The 20,145-nt window shown below is 37.5% G+C and overlaps 1 protein-coding gene across 1 annotated transcript in view; it reads left to right on the forward strand.

Annotated features, from left to right (window-relative positions):
• The window catches only part of LOC122796914 (aryl hydrocarbon receptor repressor-like), a 325,581-nt gene that overhangs the window by 238,928 nt on the left and 66,508 nt on the right, over positions 1-20,145 (forward strand). The window contains exon 5 of the mRNA XM_044065672.1: positions 5,291-5,490. Coding sequence (XP_043921607.1) covers positions 5,291-5,490 — 200 coding nt within the window. The remainder of the gene's footprint in view (positions 1-5,290; positions 5,491-20,145) is intronic.

The raw sequence follows: 20,145 nt of genomic DNA on the forward strand, positions 1-20,145 counted from the left end.
ACAGGGCTTTTAGTCTATCAGTATAGGATAGGTGTATGAGACCCTAGATTTTCATGGTCAGGAACCTCTGTGGTCTCTCCAACTCCTGCATGTGCTTGACAAGACATGTGTCGAAGGAGGTATTGTACTCGATAATGAGTGATAAGTGGGGAGTACAGGGATATTTTGACCTCTTTGTTTCTGGATGAAATACCCTTATTTATGAGGTGCCATGTAGAAAGCATACCGTACAACAGAGGCAATGTGTTGGTCAAAAGTCAGGTTGCTATCAACCTGGGTGCCCAAGACCCTCGTGACTGATTGCATGCTTAGTACGTTGTTATTAATATGATAATTAGCGGTGATGCCATTTTCCCCAAAGGGGATAATGATGCATTTCTTGGCATTTAGTTTGAGGCCAACTTCTGACACCAGTCATTAGTTTAGGTAAGGCCCTCTTGGAGGATGTTCACATCACTAGGGGAATTTAAGACAGCACCCAGCTTACAGTCACCTGCAAACTTGTTCAGCCATAAACCCTTGTTTTTGGCTTACACCTCAGAAATGTATATCCCAAACAGTAGAGGCCCCAAGACCGATCCTTGGGGTACGATGCTCATTACGGGTCTAGTACTAGAGGTGGCTTCCCCTGTTTTGACTGAGTGGGTTCTATCAGTGAGCCAGTTAGCTACCCATCTAGTAACATACAGGTTGATGCCTAGCTGGGAGAGTTTAACTATTACACCCGAGTGGGGAATAGTGTCAAGGGCTTTGGCTAGGTCAAGGTAGGCAGTGTGCACCATCTTCCCCTCGTCCATGGCTTTGGTGACTTTTTCAAAGAAGTCAACCAAGTTTAACAGACATGATTGCCCCTTGACAAAACCAAACTGTGTGAAGTCAAGCATTTGGAGGTTGCCAATGTCCTTGTTTATAAGGGCCATGATAATGCATTCCATGGCCTTGCAGATCAGGCTAGTTAGGTTGATGGGCCTATATTTGCCAGGGTCGGTGGATGCTCCACCTTTGTGTAGAGAGATGACAGTGGCTGTCCTCCATTCAGCTGGGACAAAGCCAGTACTCAGGCTTTGGTTAAATAGGGTGCCTAATGGTGCTGAGACCTCTCATCTGAGTTCATGTAGGATGCAACCTGGGATGTTGTCAGGCCCCATGGAGGCTATATTTTTTGGTTTTGAGAGGGCATTAAAGACCTGCACCCTGGTGATGAGGGAGGGGGGCAGGTGCTGGGGATATCCTGGTTTACTGAAGGGGGACAGGAGCGTGAAGTTTTCATTTAACCTGTCTGCCAGCAGGTTGGCTATATCTATGGCATTTGTGTATGTTCATAGGTTCATAGATTCATAGGTTGGTACTAGGCTATCGGCACTAGGGCCTATACAAGCCTAGCCATAACAATTCCCTGGCTATTTCTTCTCACAATATTTACTTCCCTGGACCCCTGTCTAGCAGGGCGAATGGCATGATCCCCGGGGTGAATTTCCTATCTCCCATCCAATCATCAAGGTTCATTTTGGAGAGGGCCAAAGAAGTGCTCTGTTTGACATGTATGGGCAGTCTATTCCAGAGTCTGGGGAGTCTCTGGGTCAGGAACTTATCCTTCCAGCATGTTCTTTTCATTGTGATGACAAGGTTTAGATCCCTGGAACATGTGGCTCTGAGGGATTGAGATTCCTTTAATTGTAGCATGTCCAACAGCTCTGGGTTTGATATGGCCTTGTATGTTAAGCAGAGATCGCCTCTGAGTAGACGATATGTGACAGAGTATAGCTGGAGTTTTTTCAGATGGTCAGCATAGGGCATCTGTTTTAGTCCTGTTATTCTTTTAGTGAGGTATTTCTGTGACCTTCCCAGTCATTGCAGATGTCTTGAGAGGTACACACTAAACAGGGTGTTGTATTCTATAATGGGTCTAATGAGGGATAAGTACTGTGGGACAATGACCTCCTTTTTTCTGGATGAAAAGCCCTTAGTGATGAGATGTGCCACATAGAAGGATTTCCTGACTGTTGTGGCGATGTGGTTATTGAAGGTGAGACCACTGTCAACCTGTGTCCCTAGGTCTCTTATTAGACTTTCGGTGTTTAGTGCACTGCCACCTATGTGGTAATTCATGGGTACATGTTTTTTCCCAAAGGGGATAACTATACATTTCTTGGCATTGAGCTTGAGCCCATGGCTCTGGCACCACCAATCATATGTTTCTTTAAGGCCCTTTTGTAGAATGTCCACATCATTTGGGGATTCAATAATGGCTCCCAGTTTGCAGTCATCTGCGATCTTTGTTAGCCAGAGTCCCTTAGTGTTGGCTGGTACTTCAGAGAAGTAGATGCCAAACAAGAGTAGCCCCAGGACTGAACCCTGAGGTACTCCACTTGCCACTTGTCTGGAGCTGGATTTGGAGTCGGCTGCTTTTACAGTGTTGGTTCTGTCAGTAAGCCAGTTGGCAACTCATTGAGTGACATAAGGATTAATGCCCAGCTTAGTAAGTTTATCTATGATTCCAGAGTGGGGGATGGTGTTGAAGGCCTTGACAAGGTCCAGATAGGCTGTGTGGACTGCCTTACCCTCATCCACAGCTCTGCAGACTGATTCGAAGAAGTCAATTAGGTTCAGGAGACAAGATCGCCCCTTCATGAACCCAAACTGGAATGGGTCCAGTGTTTGAAGGTTGCCAATGTCTTTGTTTATAAGTTCCATGATAATATGTTCCATGGCCTTGCAGATCAGGCTCTTCAGACTGATGGGGCAGTAGTTCCCAGGATCTAAGGTGAATCCCCCCTTGTAGAGTGGGATAACTGTAGCTGTGCGCCACTCAGTGGGCACGAAGCCTGAGGTGAGGCTATGATTAAACATGACACTTAGGTGACGCGCCAGTTAATTTTGTAGTTCATGTAGTGCACAGCCTGGGATGTCATCTGGTCCCATGGATGCTGTATTCTTAGCTTTGGAGAGTGCATTTTGTTATCTGTGTGGCCATTATTACTGGAATTTGGCAATCTTTCGGTATTGAGATGGGCCCTTTAGGGGGTGAGAGGGGGGCGAAGTTGGCACTGAATTGGTCTGTCAGGATCGGTGTTGTGTTCTTGAACACCAGCTCAAAGCAGATTTAGGTATTACCTTTGAGAGTGTGGACATGTAAGAAAGCCTTGTGATTGCCCTTAGTGCATGTGGCCAATTTGGACTCGAAGTTAGCCTTAAAGGATTTCACCAATGACCTTATTTGCTTGTTCAGACAAAGGAGAGATTGCTTCCAACTTGGCACCTGCTCCTTCTTGGTCCTGGCCAGCAAAATTTTTTCCTTTTATTATAAAGTTTGTTTATTGCTGCTGTCCACCAGACAGGTTTGCACTTCCTTGAGGAAGATGATTTGGTTCTGTCGGGTATTGCTGAGTCCATGCAGCTATGTAGGTACTCATACAGCTTTTTGGTGTAGGCTTGAACATTAATGTTAGTTCCAACTGAAGGGATGGTGGCTGTTTAGCTGCTTATACCTGCTCTCAGGAGGTTATAGTCAGCTTTGAAAAAGTTTTTTTGTTTGACCTTGGCAAGGGCGGGTTTGTATTGAGTCTCCATTCTGGGCGACGGTAAGATGCTGCTTAAGGCTAGGGACATACCTGCCTGGAACACATATACACTGAGCTCAATCATGTATCTCTTCATTTAGTCCAGACAGGTACATCTCAAGTCATCCATACCAATGCAGGGGGGCAAGTCCTCACCGCCACTCCCTGCTAATTATATAAACCAAATCCAGGATCATACAATGGCGATGAATGGGCATATTCCATTTTTACCTTTTTTCTCCATAATTTTGGCATGAAACTATATATATGTATACTTTTTAACTTATTCTTCCTGGTGGTGTGATCTTGCACTCATTTTATTTTATTTCCTCGTATTTTTATGTTATCACTCTGTTAAGTTACTTTTTCCTTTCCTTTTCTCCTGTATATTTTCATAGACATTTATGTCCCTTTCTATATATAGTGAATGTAGTGAATATAAATGAAATAATAAGAAGACATAAACATTATATATATTTTTTTTCATAAAATGATATTTCTGTTACTGGAAATTTGCTACTACAAAAAAGTCCCACTACCGCTTAGTTCAAAATGCTGTACATTTTCGACACTGTGCCAAAATATGTGAATAAAGTATCATGTATACCTTCATTTCCAAGTATAGCTTTTTGACAACTGTTATAAGAAACATCAAACAGTGTTTCAGATATTGTCTTACATATAAATTTACAAAATGGAGGCCTGCACAGGCCTCAGAGTGTAACAGCCTGCAATGCTACATAATATTCATTCTATATAAAGGAGAGATATATGACTCCTATTTGGGTAGGAAATTGCCATTAATCATTTTATTAGTTTGGGCAACAAACTGTAAGCTACAGGTCTGCCAGCATTTATTTAAATGTCTGGTAGTAATAAGAATACATCTATGTGCCAGGTCCAGCTATGCCATTTGGAGGATAAATGTTGAATAACACCACTTAAGTAGTTAATGAGGTCGGTGAGTGAACCCTTTTATATTATTTTAAGTGAATTAGGGACCATAAGAAAGAGTGAACAGAGCACGCATCTAAATGAGGGCAGCCAGGCACAAGAGAAAAAAAAACACATGAATAGGTGCATTCAAAATGTCTTTCTTTAACATTCTATAAATAGAAATTATTGGAAATGTTAATTATATAATTGTTTTCCTTACAATTATTTTATTAATTAGCTTGTCTTCTTGCTGTGTTGTCACTTGCCACAAAAACGATTACATGTATGATACTGCCACAATATTTAGTGTGTATATTCTCAGCCAGAGTAACATAACAGACAGAAAATAAAAGCTGTCAAGTTCACCAATTGATACAAAAGCTACAACAAGGTGATAGCTACATTCTATATATCATGTCATACTGTTAACTATAGAAACATACAACAATCATTCAGAGATAAAGACTTCTAGTTATGTGCTTAATGAGTATTTATCTTCAGGTTAGAATCTCTTTTAAATGTATGTTTAACAGCAAATGTAATTATGCTGCAAGCCTAGTAAAATAGTTCCTTTTTCCATAGTGCTGGAATTTAAAAATCAGGAAACAATACAAATGACTAGTAGGCCACAAACCTCTGTTTTTGTGACTTCATTCTGCTCATTGGATTTATTTAATTCACTGATATTTTATATACCTAATGCATGCTAGTAACTTTAAACAAATTAAAGATAATGCAGGTTGTCTGAGTATGCTGTCTATGTAATGTTCCTGTGTTCTTTTTTTCTCTTTTAGACAATGCATTTCCAAGGTCGGTTAAAATTTCTTTATGGCCAAAGGAAGAAAACATCTTCTGGAACCCCCCTACCACCTCAGCTGGCTTTGTTTTGCATTGTGGCACCAATTCTGCTCCCACCTTTCACCGAGATGAAAATGAAAGGAATGCTCCTCAGGACCAAACAGAAACCATGCCTTCAGGCCACAGCAGATATTAAGTGAGTGGTTTTATATTGCCTTAGAAGTTAATAGCTTGTACTTTTCATTGATAGAAGTATTTCTGAGAGTAAAATACTTTTAACAATTAGAAAACACTCTTGGAATATTCTGTACCTAAGAACATATAAGGTGCTTCTGAAGTTATTACCTTCTCCAAGTCACTTAATCCCCTGCCTGTATAGTTTGTTTTGTGTAGCACCTGCTTAAAGGCAAGGCAATATCATGACTGTAAAATAAAACACTATTTGTACTTCGTTCTTAATGTTTTGGTATAAATACAGCAAGAGTAAATGTTATACTACAACAATAAATATTCCCCGCTGAATGTAAATATACGACAAAGTAAACATCTCAAGTACACATAACAGTTGGATGATAAACTCATGATTTTACTAGTTACCAACAGCAATACTAATTAAGTCTTTAAACATTTCCTTAAAGCAGAATATCTTTAAAACAGAACACCATACCTTGAAACTGTCCAGATTTTTGCAGAATGTTGCAATGTTTGCCTCATATTTTTGGTTCATTCCTCATAAAATTTGTGGTTTTCTGGCAAATCACTGAGGATCGGTCACTAAATAATGAAATAAATTTGAGTTTTAGACTTCATATTCTTCAGAAAACACATGCTAATAGTGTTATTCTAATAACTTTCTAAGTTTATAAGAGTAATATTTAAAATCTGTCCCTATTTTTGGCCTTTGTCACCACATTATTTTAAGCTTTGTTCAGATTTCTTTCTCTAAGAGGTTAAGAGGTAAGAGAACTACCCAACAACAATATGATCTGTGGCCCATCTGAACAAAAATAAAGACCTTGTTTTCCCTCTCTCAATTCAAGAAATTGTACCAGCTTACTGTTTAAATCTATGCCTTCTGCCGAGATTTCTCAGCTATGTACCCTCAGCCTGCACACCAAGCTTTCCACACATGATACAGCGGTGCAGTGAATCAACAATGTATTATATTGCAGTATCCGCTAGGAAGAAAAATTAGTAAAACAATGCTAAGTTCTCACCAGTCACCTGAATTAAATTAATATTCACATTTGTAATTCATTGCAGATTCTCTTACTTGCTAAATAGTCTTTCAGAAATTTATGAAACATATACTAAGCCATACATTCCCAAAACCTAGGTTATTTAATTTATTTACAATGTATTGACTAAGTTAGTCCTTCTAAGCCAAAAGCAGCTTTTCAGGAGAGGCTCGGGGTGGTATACATAGTAACTAGGGAAATATTTGCCAGGGAACTTCCCCTACTCTTTTCAATTGGCCCCATGGGATCTTTTATATCCACCTGAGCTACACCATCTCTGGCAGATGGGGCCTTGGTTTAATGTCTCTTTTAAGGAATGGCACACTCAGGAGCTTAGTACCTCCTGTCATGAACCCAGTCCACAACCTTCTGCTCCAAAGGTAAGTCTGTGGCCTGTTGAGCTACTGAGACTGCCACTTCATCAGTGCTCTTCAAGCAGAAGTCCCCTCGGGGACAGATCTGATAAGAATGATGTTACTGTGTAAGAAAGAAAATACATTTTCACAAGCATTAACTACTGTAAGTTTGTCACCCATGAAATAAGAAGCACCCCGATACTAGCCCACAGCTTACTTCTCTTTATACTAAGACATTCACCTCATCAGTAATCTTCAGACTGATAATACAACAGTTTGCTTCATGCTCCTCCAAGATAACCTATTAAAGTCTGTTTTTCCCTTCTTTTGAATGTGCACCCAAAGCTTTAGTCATCTGCAAGGGCACTTTATTATATTTATTACATGTTCAGTACTGCATTGCTTGTTCATTTTGTTCTGGGGAAACAGCTGCTCCAGAGAGGACTAGGTCTTTACCACAGGGAATCACCTCAACTTTTCACCTAAATGTCATATTTTTGTTGCAGTTTGTCATTATTTCAGCCATCAGATTGTAAACTGCACTGTGTATTGTACTCCATCTTTTCAGTTATTCACCCCTCTATAAGTCTGTTTTTCATCTGCTACAACAAACTGCACTGTGTATTGTACCCCATCTTTTCAGTTATTCACCCCTCTATAAGTCTGTTTTTCATCTGCTACAACACAGATGCTAACAGACACTTAGGAATTCTAAGCCTATTAGGACTTTTCACTTGTGACACCTGGGCATTTGGATAAATAATATCAGTGAATTTGGGACACAAATGTGTCCTAGCACTATCATAGCCTGATGTTTGCTGTAACTTTCAGTTTACTTACCAGTTTGGTTTTATCTCCCAATTCCTGTCATATTCAGACAGATTAACGTAGTAGTTCACAGGATGCATTGACCAGAACTTATAAGAAGCATTGCTGAGTGGACCATGGGAATAAACAACTTAAAGCATTTGATATATTCTAGATGCAGATCTTTCAAACTGACACAAAATTATTACATACTCATTTTGGAACAATAACTGCAGATGGGGAAATACACGTTTTAAAATGTTACTCTGCCATCTAGAGGACGCATGTTTCATACAGCAGAACTGTCTGGACTTCATATACAGCTTTGGCTCTACCATTAGACTACATTCCTGTCCCAGAGTATCACACAGTAACTTACGAGGCCTTCATCCATGAGTGTAAATGCAATATTATTAAAGACCTTGGTGTATACTGCTGATATCCCCATGTTTGCAGAGCTGATCATAAATTTGGTATTCTACTAACAAATGTGTACCAGTGCACCATATAGTACAACATATTAAATCAGTAACTGATATAAATCTATAGGTAAATGCAGTCGTTATACTGGTCCATATTTGATGAACCCAGTTGTCTTGATGTCATCCTAATTGCAATAACCTTTGTAGATGAAGCTGGGTATAGGAAGCCTGCTGCTGACATGTCATAGTATGCTGCTGAACTCATATTCATACTTCTCACTGTCCAGATTTTCACAGACTGTCCAGAATTTTTGCCTTATATTTTTTGCCTGTTCCTCATAAAGTTTGTGGTTTTCTGGTACATCACTGGGATGATCTTAGGAATGAAGTCACCAAATAATGACATACATTTGAGTTTCAGACCTCAAATCCCTCAGAAAATGTATGTTAATGCAAACCCTGTTACTTTAGCAGCTTTCTATGTTTATGAGCAATATTTAAAATGTGTCCCTATTTTTGGGCCTTTGCCCCCCCCCCATTTTGTCAGGCTTTGTACAGATTTCTTGCACTAAGAGGTTGAGAGGTATGCTTACACTGTTGTGGACATTCAGCTTAGAAAACTGAGTTGCACAGGTGCAGTCGTAACTTTTATATATCCAAGAGTAGGTAGACTTTTATGTTGAAATATCTAAGGTCATGCCTTGATCTGCTAAGGGAATGGTCCCTGCTTGAACGTGGCCTCTTTGTGAGAAATGTTAAAATGGCAGAACTACATTTGCCATGAAGTGAATTATTTTGATTAATCAGGGTTAACTGATAGCATTTTAAATCCATTGTTATTTCTATTTATTAATTATTAAAAACCAGGAGTACTAAATGGAAAAGTAAAACATGGGTCCAATGCTTAGTAGATGTTTTTCTTCCATGTGTGTTAACAGTACTCAGTGAAGCATTTACTTTAGGTTTAAGACTTTTGTCTTGTCTCCTTCTTTGGTATTGCATCATGAATAGTGCTTTACAGTGTTTTCTTTATTTGTTTCTTTTGAGCTTTGTTGCTTTCCATGTATAACTAGGGTTCTTCATGTTTTTGTCCAGAAATATGGTGTTTTCTGTGCATAAAAAAGCAAGGGACGAGGTTCAAAACTATTCACAAAACTATGCATAACATGCAAGCATATGTTCTTACTTAAGCTGCATTTTAAGTTTTGTTCTGAAAAAAGAAAGTTATGATTTGAGCAAGTTATGATACAATGAAGCAAAATCCAGTCTCATAATCCATTAACAATGTTTTTAAATAAGAAATAAATGTTGTTAATGAGACTATGGGCAGTATTCATAGTCCCACGTTTCCCAGAACTGAGCCGCTACAGCAATATTTAAATGAGTGAAGTCCAAACAAGCAGTGCTGGTTTTACAACTTTTTCAAGAGAATGCTCAGTAGACATTTGTGTACTAAAAAGGCATAAACTTCCATGAAACAAGTGTAGTTACATACAGAAAAATCTGTTATGTATGCAAATTCTCATATATTGATATATACTTTTTGCACTAGGCAGTCAATATGAAACTCTGTGGATTTCTAGAGAAACTTTCATGAAATCTTTTGTTGTTTATGGCTCAGCATCATTGGCCCACAGCTTATCAAAATTTATTAAGGTCTTTTATTCACTTTGAGGATGTCCTCATATGGACATCCTAGTATGGCTTTTATAAGTTTGGAAAAGGAAGATAGGACAGTCAGAAATGGGGGAGAGAGATCAGATAAGGGATACATACACAAATAGAAAACTTCAAGAGGGTTTTGATAAAACAAAAAGACAGACAGAAGCACTATGATGGGCTGACAGTGGAAGTGAGAGAGAGAGAAAACACATAGAGATGACTAAGATAAAAGGGAGGGTAGGGAAGGCTAGGAGGTTAATACCACCTTGGGCAGGTGGGCTTAAAATATTCCCCTGCCCTGATGAACCTAGGTGGGGTAATCCCGGTGGTGCCCACAGATGCTCGTTGAAGGGGGCTGACAGGAGTGAGTCTTGTACCTACTCTAGGAGGATTTCATAGTGGACTGAGAGCCTCTCCAGTGCCATCCTGACTGCAGCCTTAGCCAAGCCCTGAAGTCCACTTTCCTCACTTGCCAGGCTGCCACACACTAGTGTGCATACAGGGTGGAGCTACTGCCCAACCCTGTGAAGGGGTTTCTTGGACAGGCAGGGGGAGGTGCAGAATGTTCCTGCACCTGAAAGCTTATGACAAAGCTGCCTTGAACATTTGTAGACCTGCAGAAAACAGAACATAAAAGGGAAAAAAAAATAAAAATAAGTAAATAAATAAAGGAAAAGAGAGAGAGAGACAGACAGAGAAATGGAAATGGACTTATACGTGCTAAATAGTAAATCCTTTAATTCAGTGACACAAAAGTAAGAGATGTAACATTTTTATTCGGGAATATGAAAATGTCAGTAACCAATTATACTTTGCATTAATAATGTAATAATTTCTCTTATTACTGCAGCTATTTTAATATGACTGTGTACCTATATTAATTTCTGCAACAAAATGACATAAACCATCTGCATGACTGATTTAGTATATTACAATTACATAAAATCACAGCAAATGCATTCATTTATAAATTAGTAATTCTTATGACAGCTTGGCAAGTTGAAATCTGTTACATAATTATACAGCATCATTTTATTTTTATTTTTATTTTATAAACATATCTCTAATTGGGTCTATATTATAAACCTGAAAGCTCTAAACAGCGAACACATGTACATCGGCACATAAAGAGTGATGTACAGTAACAGTGAACACGTATTCAGCAAAATTCAAAACACCGAACATGTTTGTTTAACCAACAGCGCCATGCAGGTATACTGAAATTAACTGAATAAAACTAAAAAAACACACTTTTACAGGGGGCAAGCCTCCCTGCACCCCCCTCGAGTTTATAATATAGACGCCTCTAATTTCCTTTGTTAAAGTAAATCCATACTTTTAGGGTAGTGAGACTAGGTTGTCATCTGGTATTGAACTTTGTTACACTCTGCCTCCTCAGTAACTGGAGAGATATAAAGCAGGAAAATAAGAATGGATAAGTGACCTTGAATGAGTATGCAGTGTACTTTAAAAGACTGCAGTATATGATATGCGTAATAGGTTTCCCAGTGCAGCTTGGTTAAACAAACACCCCATTTCATCCTGCATTTAGTCCTGTAATTCATTATTTTGGTTCATAAGATGTAATATGGAACTCTATAAATGTATGCAACATCCTACAACATGGGGCATAAGGAAATACTTATATTAAAATTCGACTTATAAAGTGCAGAAGGTATTCCTACTGCAAAAAAGAAAAGTTATGTATGCCTGTGGTAAAGTGAGGGAATGCTGTGCAACTGAAATACATTGATACAGACAGTACAGAACTACTGCAGTAGATACACACAGAGACCTCCAATGCCTTTCCTGGAAGAACAAGAACTGATGTATTGATCTATGCATTCATGAAAAGTTTGTTGCTATGGAAACATCAACAGATATTCAGTCTCAGGAAGGGCAGAGCCCTGCAGGTATTGCTTTGCCTGTAAACAAGTTTCCAGTGTCCACTGTAAGCTGCAATGAAGTAGTGTCATTAATATTCACTTCTTAATATTGTATTTTGCAATGTTACTATTTATATGATATTTCAATGATGTCTTCATCGTGACTTTGAAGTTTCATAAGTTAATGCCTAATGTATTACAGTTTGCATTAATGCAAAGCTAATGAGTACTATGCAGCTCAATAACTGGTTCTACTTCCCCCTACCCATATGAGGGGTACAGTGCCTCTGTTTGCAGCAGCTGCAGAACATGAGGCATGTTCTGAAAATCCCCCATACCTTATCAACATAATTTTTCATCTCTAGGAGAATTGCGCTGTAATGGTCCTTGATAATGCACCATATAAGAGATAATTTTTAAAATACAGTTCAGACTAAAAATTTAAGTAGACAAATTAAGTTATGAGCTTGTTAATACATAACAGGTAATAGCATCAACAACAAGCAATGTATACAAAAGTACAGCAACTTAACAGTTACTCAACAAGTAGTCCAAACTTTTATACCAGCAACCCTATATCAGTCAAAGTCATCATCATCTTCTTTCGGTTGATCCCGTTAGGGGTCGCCACAGCGGATCACCTGTTTCCATTTCTTCCTGTCCTCTGCATCTTGCTCTGTCACACCAACCACCTGCATGTCCTCTCTCACCACATCCATAAACCTTATCTTAGGCCTTCCTCATTTCCTGTTACCTGGTAGCTTCATCCTTAGCATCTTTTTCCCAATATACTCAGCATCCCTCCTCAGCACATGTCCAAACCAACGTAATCTTGCCTCTCTGGCTTTGTCTCCAAACCTTCCAATCTGGGCTGACTCACTAATATACTTATTCCTAATCCTGTCCACCCTCGTCACACCCAGTGCAAATCTTAACATCTTTAACTCTGCCACATCCAGCTCAAATTCCTGCCTTTTTGTCAATGCCACTGTCTCCAACGCATATAACATAGCTGGTCTCATTACCCTCTTGTAGACCTTCCCTTTCACTCTTACAGGTACTCATCAGTCAAAGTGTTAGACTTATATAATTCTACTACCTACTCTAAGATATGAAGAATTAATAGTGCACAATATACATCACAAACAAACATACACATATATGAGTCACCTGGTAGGTTAAGCTCAGAGTCTGATAGTGACAACAGGAATGCAAATGGCAGTCCAAGTGTGAAAACCTCAAAACAAAGAAAATGAAAATAAAAAACTCAGACTACAAAACTATAACTTTCAGTAGAGAAACTGTAGTGGAACTGTTCCTATTTTCATCAACAGCTGCAGCATTTCTTACCTGAAACACAGTTTCTTACAGACAGTTTGCACACTATTTAGCCCTTTTACTGAATTCAGTCAGTGCTAACTTTTTGACTGGGATTCCACCCCCCTCCCCCTAAAAAAGCAAGTGCTCAAACTATGCCAGTTTGCACACACTGTTTCAAAGGTATTGTTTTTATCTGAATTTGACAAACAAATGAGAAAAGCAAATAACTATTTTTTGCGCAAAACTAAGTAGTCAACTCTTCTCTGAGTAATGGTGGCTTTGGAGTTGATTGCATTAAATAGTTCAGGTTGTGGGGGTACAGATCTATTCAAAATGGTGGGGGTGGGATTTGTCCCAAACATAAAATAATAATTCAGACAACTATCTAGTCTCAATATTCTTGGTACATTTCTTTGTACTCTGTGGGCAATTTCTTTTCCTTTTCTGAGAAATCTTGTTTGAATCTGCTGAAAACAGCAGTTCTCTGAATGTTGAATGAATTCTAGGGATAGATCAAGTGAGTACGTGTCTTTCTTAGTTTAAGTTTGGTGACTTTTGAGTTCTTTGTTCATGGGGACATAAAATGTCTGTGTAATTTCTGACTGTATTTTTCTCTCTGGTGTTTTTCTTGTGGCTTCTTTTTATGCATTCATTGGGTCTTTTATGACTTCTGTAACAACTGCTGGTATGACTGTAATTTACTACGTGTATGTCTAAGAGGTAAAGTGATAGTTGATGCCTAGTATCTGCCACTTGCTGAATGTTAACCTGTTGTTACTACAGTATTTTCAGGATTTAATGAAAGAGAAAATGAAGTAGGAGTCAGATATTTGACACAATGGCAAGGCGTCCATCTTGTCAATTGGGTCTGCAAGGGTCAGTTATAACTTAACAGCAGTGCGTATGTATAAACGAGAATGAAGTGGAAAAGGATGATTTTATTCAACCCTCCCCTTTACATAGCTTTGATTTTCAAGTGGATTTGAAACCTGTGTGACTTAATCTGACCTGTACTATCTGTTCAGTGACATTTATTTTATGATTGTGACTTCAAAGATGGATGCACAGAGATGAACATGTTGATTAGAGCTCTCACGGTGTAAACATTAATTTAAACCTCAGGTGAAAAAAGTCAGTACAATTTGTCAGTCTGGGTAAAATTTAGTTACTGGAAATAATTGCATAGGCCAGATACCAGCAAAGATGAAATTTAGAGACAGTTAGAGGAAATCAACCAGAAAAAAAACTCTTGTCTAAAAAAAAAAAAAAAACTTTGCAGCTGCTTATCAAACAGTTCAGTTTTCAGCTATGATACAGGATATAGTTTCCAGTAATTTAGAGGAAACAAAAATCAGATACACACATACAGCATACTGGTCTTTATGTGAGTCTATATATGCTGCACACATTACTGAAAGCAGGTCTAGTAGTATTTGTCAATGTTTTATTAAGAACACTGTCACTACTAAACAATTGTTAGCAGTTTAAAATGTTATTTACTCATATTGCTAGGTAAAAAAATACACAGCACTGTACTTAATAAGACCTTCTCAGTTTTCCCTATTTTTTTTATCTTTCTTTTAAATCTGGTTGATTCACATTATTATAAAGAGCTTAACTTGATCATTGTTATTTAACCATTTTTCAAATTTCTAAATCAGTAACTTATGCTTATGAATCCTAGTATATTTAATACTCATTCATGGAAACCAGCATTACTTTATTAAATGTATAAGCGTGCTGACACACACGCAGGGTGCTGGTTGTATTAAAGGAGTCATTGTTAGTTGTCCTTACTTTAAACTGCATAGTTCACAATTACGTGTGAATATATACTTTGAAGACTGATTTCTACTGGCCTTCATTCTAGGATAAATAAATGTATCACCATATATAGCACCGTGAGACTGTCTAAAGATTATGAAAGTATCAGTAATCTGTTTACAAAGAAAGTAAAACTAAGCGATCAAGGCAAAATGTCCTGTGACCCCATTCTGTGTTTGTTATCACAGTCAGTATGAGCAGCAACAGTTGCAACAGCTGTGCATCGTACCCAGTTTCTTCGCATTCTTCCACAGACGACACACCACCATGGCAAAATACCAGCTCCCAGTCTGAACCAAACAAAAACACAGTCAAAAAATCCAGTACATACATATAAAGGGAAGCCATACTCCAGGGAAATGGACAAAATGGGGAATCACACAGCACTAGCTTGCAAATATGATGTGTTGTTTATACTGAAGTTAAGTTACAAGTTGAGCACTGCCATCCTAAGAAGCCCAGCTGGACAAAACTACACTAAACAGAACAACAACACTACAAATATAAACTCTAACTGAGCCTTAAAAATACCTCACATAAGGGTATGCATTTTCAACAACAAATCTCAACACGCACATGAAACAAAATACTCTCACAATATTTTCTAAAAAGGCAAAAAGTAAACCTTTTAATAGCCTAATTTTCTATTAGCAGCTCCAGCCTGGGTTTATTACCACAATCAAATGTATGTAATCCTAGGTCAGTTTGTCTGTGACCTGAAATATTTCCTCTGTGAGATTCTACCATATTAAAACATGAAAAGAAGGTCATAATGTACAGAAATTTAATCTAAATGTATAACTCATTCAAGCCTGTAGCACCTTTTGTATACTTCCAACTAACACCCATAGCTCCTTATGGTGTCCAGACCTTTTATGTGTCTGACTGGATCCTTATCAGATGATAGAAACTTCATATGACTGAAACTCATTTGACTGAGACCATTTGACAGAAATTTCAAAATACTGAAAAATCACTTGACTGAAAGCCATAATACTGAAATCTTACAATGCTAAATTTCAACATACTGAATTGTAAAGTGGACAATATAAAACCAGAATAGGCAAGGAAAGGGCTTTTCCCCACTGTAGTGCAATTCTGGAGTTATTATATAAAGTTAGGGGGTGTTTGGAGGGCATGGCATATTGGGGGTGGAGGGCATAGCCTCCCACCTATTCTGGTTTTCTATCATCTACTTTACAATTCAGTATGTTGAAATCTAGGATTGTAAGAATTCAGTATTATGGGTTTCAGTCAAGTGATTTTTCAGTATTTTGAAATTTCAGTCTTATGGTCTCAGTCAAATGAGTTTCAGTCATATGAAGTTTCTATTGTCTGATAGGGATCCGTCTGACTTTTTAACTGAGTGACTTATCAGTTTATAATAGGCAGGATTAGAAAGTTCAAGTAGTTGTCAATAAAATTACTCTAAGATTGTTAATCTAGGATGCCCCACAGAAGAAAAGCCTTAATTATCTTATGCTTTTTAAGTTGATTTCTCAGAAAATGCTCTGGAATGCAAGTATATATGTAGGCTGTAAGCGGTACAACATTCCACACCAGATATGTGTTAATGAGAAAATGTCCAAAAGTCCAACACTAATTGACAAAGCCACAATTAGCAATAAAATATAAACAAAATAGACGTCACCACAAATTCCAAAAATCCATTAGCAGAAACTAATTTATTTCAGATGGTGTAGGTAGTATGTTACAAAGGATGATTAATGTATGCAAATGCAAGTTAAAAAAAATCAGGCATCCAAATACATTGCATAAGAATTCATAGTAAGTTTCACTTACATATATTCATTCTCATTATAAAAATATGCTTATGAAAAATATATTTGTCAAATTCAACATAACTCCTTTATATGTACAATGTCCTGAAGCGTTTTTAACAGGTAAGTGTTTTACTACATGAAACACATGCATAGTTTAAAGATATGAATACAGTATTGATACTGCCACCTAGTGCAAAACAATACTTATTTCATATTTCACAAGTGGGGAAAACATGAGAGCAAGCTGCAGTTTTATTAAAAGAAATTATAATATACGCACCAAATTATAAAATGCAGTATAGTAGTTATTTTACTTCAAAGTTCTATCCAATCCCAACAGAAATATAAGAAACTACATAACTGCACAATGAGTGAAATGTACTACACACAGGTTTTAAAAAGATAAATTGAAGAGAAAGATATCATTAAATTTAGGGAAGGCTGAAAGCATATATTCATTAAATCAATTCATTTTCTCTTCTACTCAGGAAAATAAAACTTCTTTGACCCTCCCTGTACCACCATTATGCAAAACATTTGCACAAGTCTGTAATACACAACAAACAAACAAGCAAGCAAAAAGTCATTTGATGCAACACAGAATGCCATTTCTTTAAATCAGATTACTCACTGACTTTGAGGAATGAACATTGTTATTTTATTCTCTGTGATATATTGTAAAAAAAATAAGAACAATTATCATTAGGCAGCTCTTGACTCATATCAAAGCCCTTCAGAAAACAGAAAAAATAACTGTTCTGAGGCAGTATAATAGTATAATGATAGGTATCTGGCCTTTGGATTTACATGTTCAAGAGAAGCTACTTGGATTTTATCTGAATGCCTAATCTGCATTGTGATGTTAGGATATGCCGACATGGTACCAAATTAGATAACTGAGATAAAAGCTCATTGTGGTATAAAGCAGTCACAGAGAAATGAGAAAATAAACTAAACCCTACTTAAAATAACCCAGAAATCATTTTAGTACTAAATCAACATTCATTTTGCACCACTCACAAATGTTTTTTGTGTTATATTAAGCACTTTTATTTAATTTTTCATGGTGCCAGGGAAGCTGAAACATCATGTATAGAGCATGCAACACTTGCAAATAAAGGCATTCAGTAATAAAAGTGCTTGAAGAAACATAACCTGAAGTAGACCCAGCATGCAATGCAGTGATGTTCCATAAAGGTCAAGAAGTGAATTATCTTGTCACTGAGTGCGTGGCAAAATTCATGAAGCACCACAGCATCAATGAACTCATAATATTGTCTGCGTGTAAAAAGTAAATAAATCAAATCATAGCTGCGATGTTAGACGTGGATGTCATAAAAGAAAATTACAAACTTCTCCTGTCTAGCAGTGCATTTAAATGGTAATGATACGGCATGTCTGTGGATAATGTTGAGGTCCCATTAAATTAAATAGCTAAGAGCAAGAAGTTGGCATTGCATATTGATGATGCCACTGATATAGGAACTGCCAGGTACTTTTTAATATGCTAACAGAAATTATTTTCCCTGTAAGAAATTATCAAGCCATCCTTCATGAAAGGGAATCTTTCAAGTATCAAATACATTAAGGAAAAAAAAATTTTAACTCATAATCTTTGGCAATTTACCTTGCACAAGCCAAATTATTTTACGCTTCTCTTCCATTGCTAAGGAAAAAATTGATGCTAGGGAGTAATTAAGTTTCTGTGTAACTCATAGTACATAGACTCCTGCTGAACAATATGATGCCATAAATGCATTACCAGTAGCTTATTCCTCTGGCACTTTGGCTAACCAGCTTCCCAGGGAGGATTAAACAAGTAAAAATGAACAACAGAATATAGAGACAAACAGGAAATTGGAACATATTACTCGAACAATTAGTAAATAGTCAATATAACCTAGTTGTAGTGCATAGAGCACTGTGATTATGCTCCAAAAATGGTCAAATTACATCCTGGTTTACCACTACTATAGCACTAGACCCAATCATGACAACATTTAGAGAGGTGCATAACAATTGTTAAGTAACGTCTATGCATTGTTAAGGTTGGGTCTGCACCAAAATCAGACCGTGCTGAACATTAAATAGCAGCAGCGAGGCATGAGATGGCTTTGTTTAAATTCGCTTTCCTGCCTGCTGTCTGCTCAAGTGCACACAGTACTTTGGTTACAGCTTCTTTTACACAGGGGATGTATAAGGTCATCAACTACTTTCCCACTGCTTTACCAGCTTTCATAGCCAGCACAACACATCACATTTTTTGACTAATGTGTAGTACATGAAGAAGACAAATCTCTGTGCACTACAAAGAACTATGATCGAATCTCCAATCATGAATAATATATTATGTGTTCTCACATGGATGCCGAGATTCACCTCTCAAGCTTCGATCTTGAAGGGAATTTCTTGTCATCCATGTCTCAAACACATAAGGGAGTTATAATTAGCAACCCAATCATAATCCTCTATATTCATTTAATATTACAAGTAAAAAAATACTTACGGTTACATTCCTGGTTTAGTCCATCATGGTCTAAAGTATTAATTGTACTTCCCTGGACTATATGATGAGAGACATGATGAAGGTCTTGAAATGTGTGTCTGAGGCAGGTATGGACCTAGCTTTGAGCAGCATTCTAAAATCACAAAGAATGATACCACAGTATGAACAAAAGATAACTGACTTCAACAACTGCTTTACAAAAAAAATGACTTAATGCTTATAAGAGATCTCAGTCTTACTTCCTTAAGAGCTCACTTAAACTAGTAAAGAGCTTAAGGTAACTATTAGAAAGCTCAAAGCTGAATACAAACTTAAAATAACCACTAAAGCCAAACATAACTACAAATTTTTCTTCAGCTATCTTGAAGATAAGAACTAACACCAGCAATGTTTGGAGCTAGTCCATAATAATAGTGTTCAGTGTGACAAATTTAGGTTCTGCATTCTCAGTCAACCCCTTATAAATAGTATGGAACTAGTTCTTTCAGTCCTCTGAAAATCAAGTAATACCTCATCCGTGGGCTATGATAACATACCAAGTTGGCCAATTATCATTACCAAATATAGTCTATCTGGACACCTACTTAACTGGTTACATTCTTGAAGCCTGGAAAACTGTCATTGTAATGCCAGTGTACAATGGTAACCCAAACACAGAACACAGTAACTATAGACATGTTAGTCTCACTAGCTCCATATGTAAAGCTATGAAATGTATTATTGTGGACCTTATTAATCTGGACATTAAAAAAAATCTCCTAAACTCAGATCTTCATCAATTTGGCTATGGCAAAGGCAGGTCCTGCTTCTTTAACTTTGCTCATTTCACTGAAAAAGGTCACACAAGCAGTGGATAGTGGCTGTGCAGTACATACAGTATATTTGGACTTAGCTAAGGTGTTTGACACTATTCCAAGTGCAGGAATTATAAACAAACATATAAATATGGATATAAACCTATATATTGTGCAGTGGATAACTAACTGGTTATCTGACAGAACTTGTAGTTGCAGTTATAGATTCAACTTCTGAAAGCAAAAAAAAAA

Source organism: Protopterus annectens, chromosome 3.part0 (genome assembly GCF_019279795.1).
Source record: "Protopterus annectens isolate FY-2018-M chromosome 3.part0, PAN1.0, whole genome shotgun sequence".
NCBI lineage: Eukaryota > Metazoa > Chordata > Ceratodontiformes > Protopteridae > Protopterus > Protopterus annectens.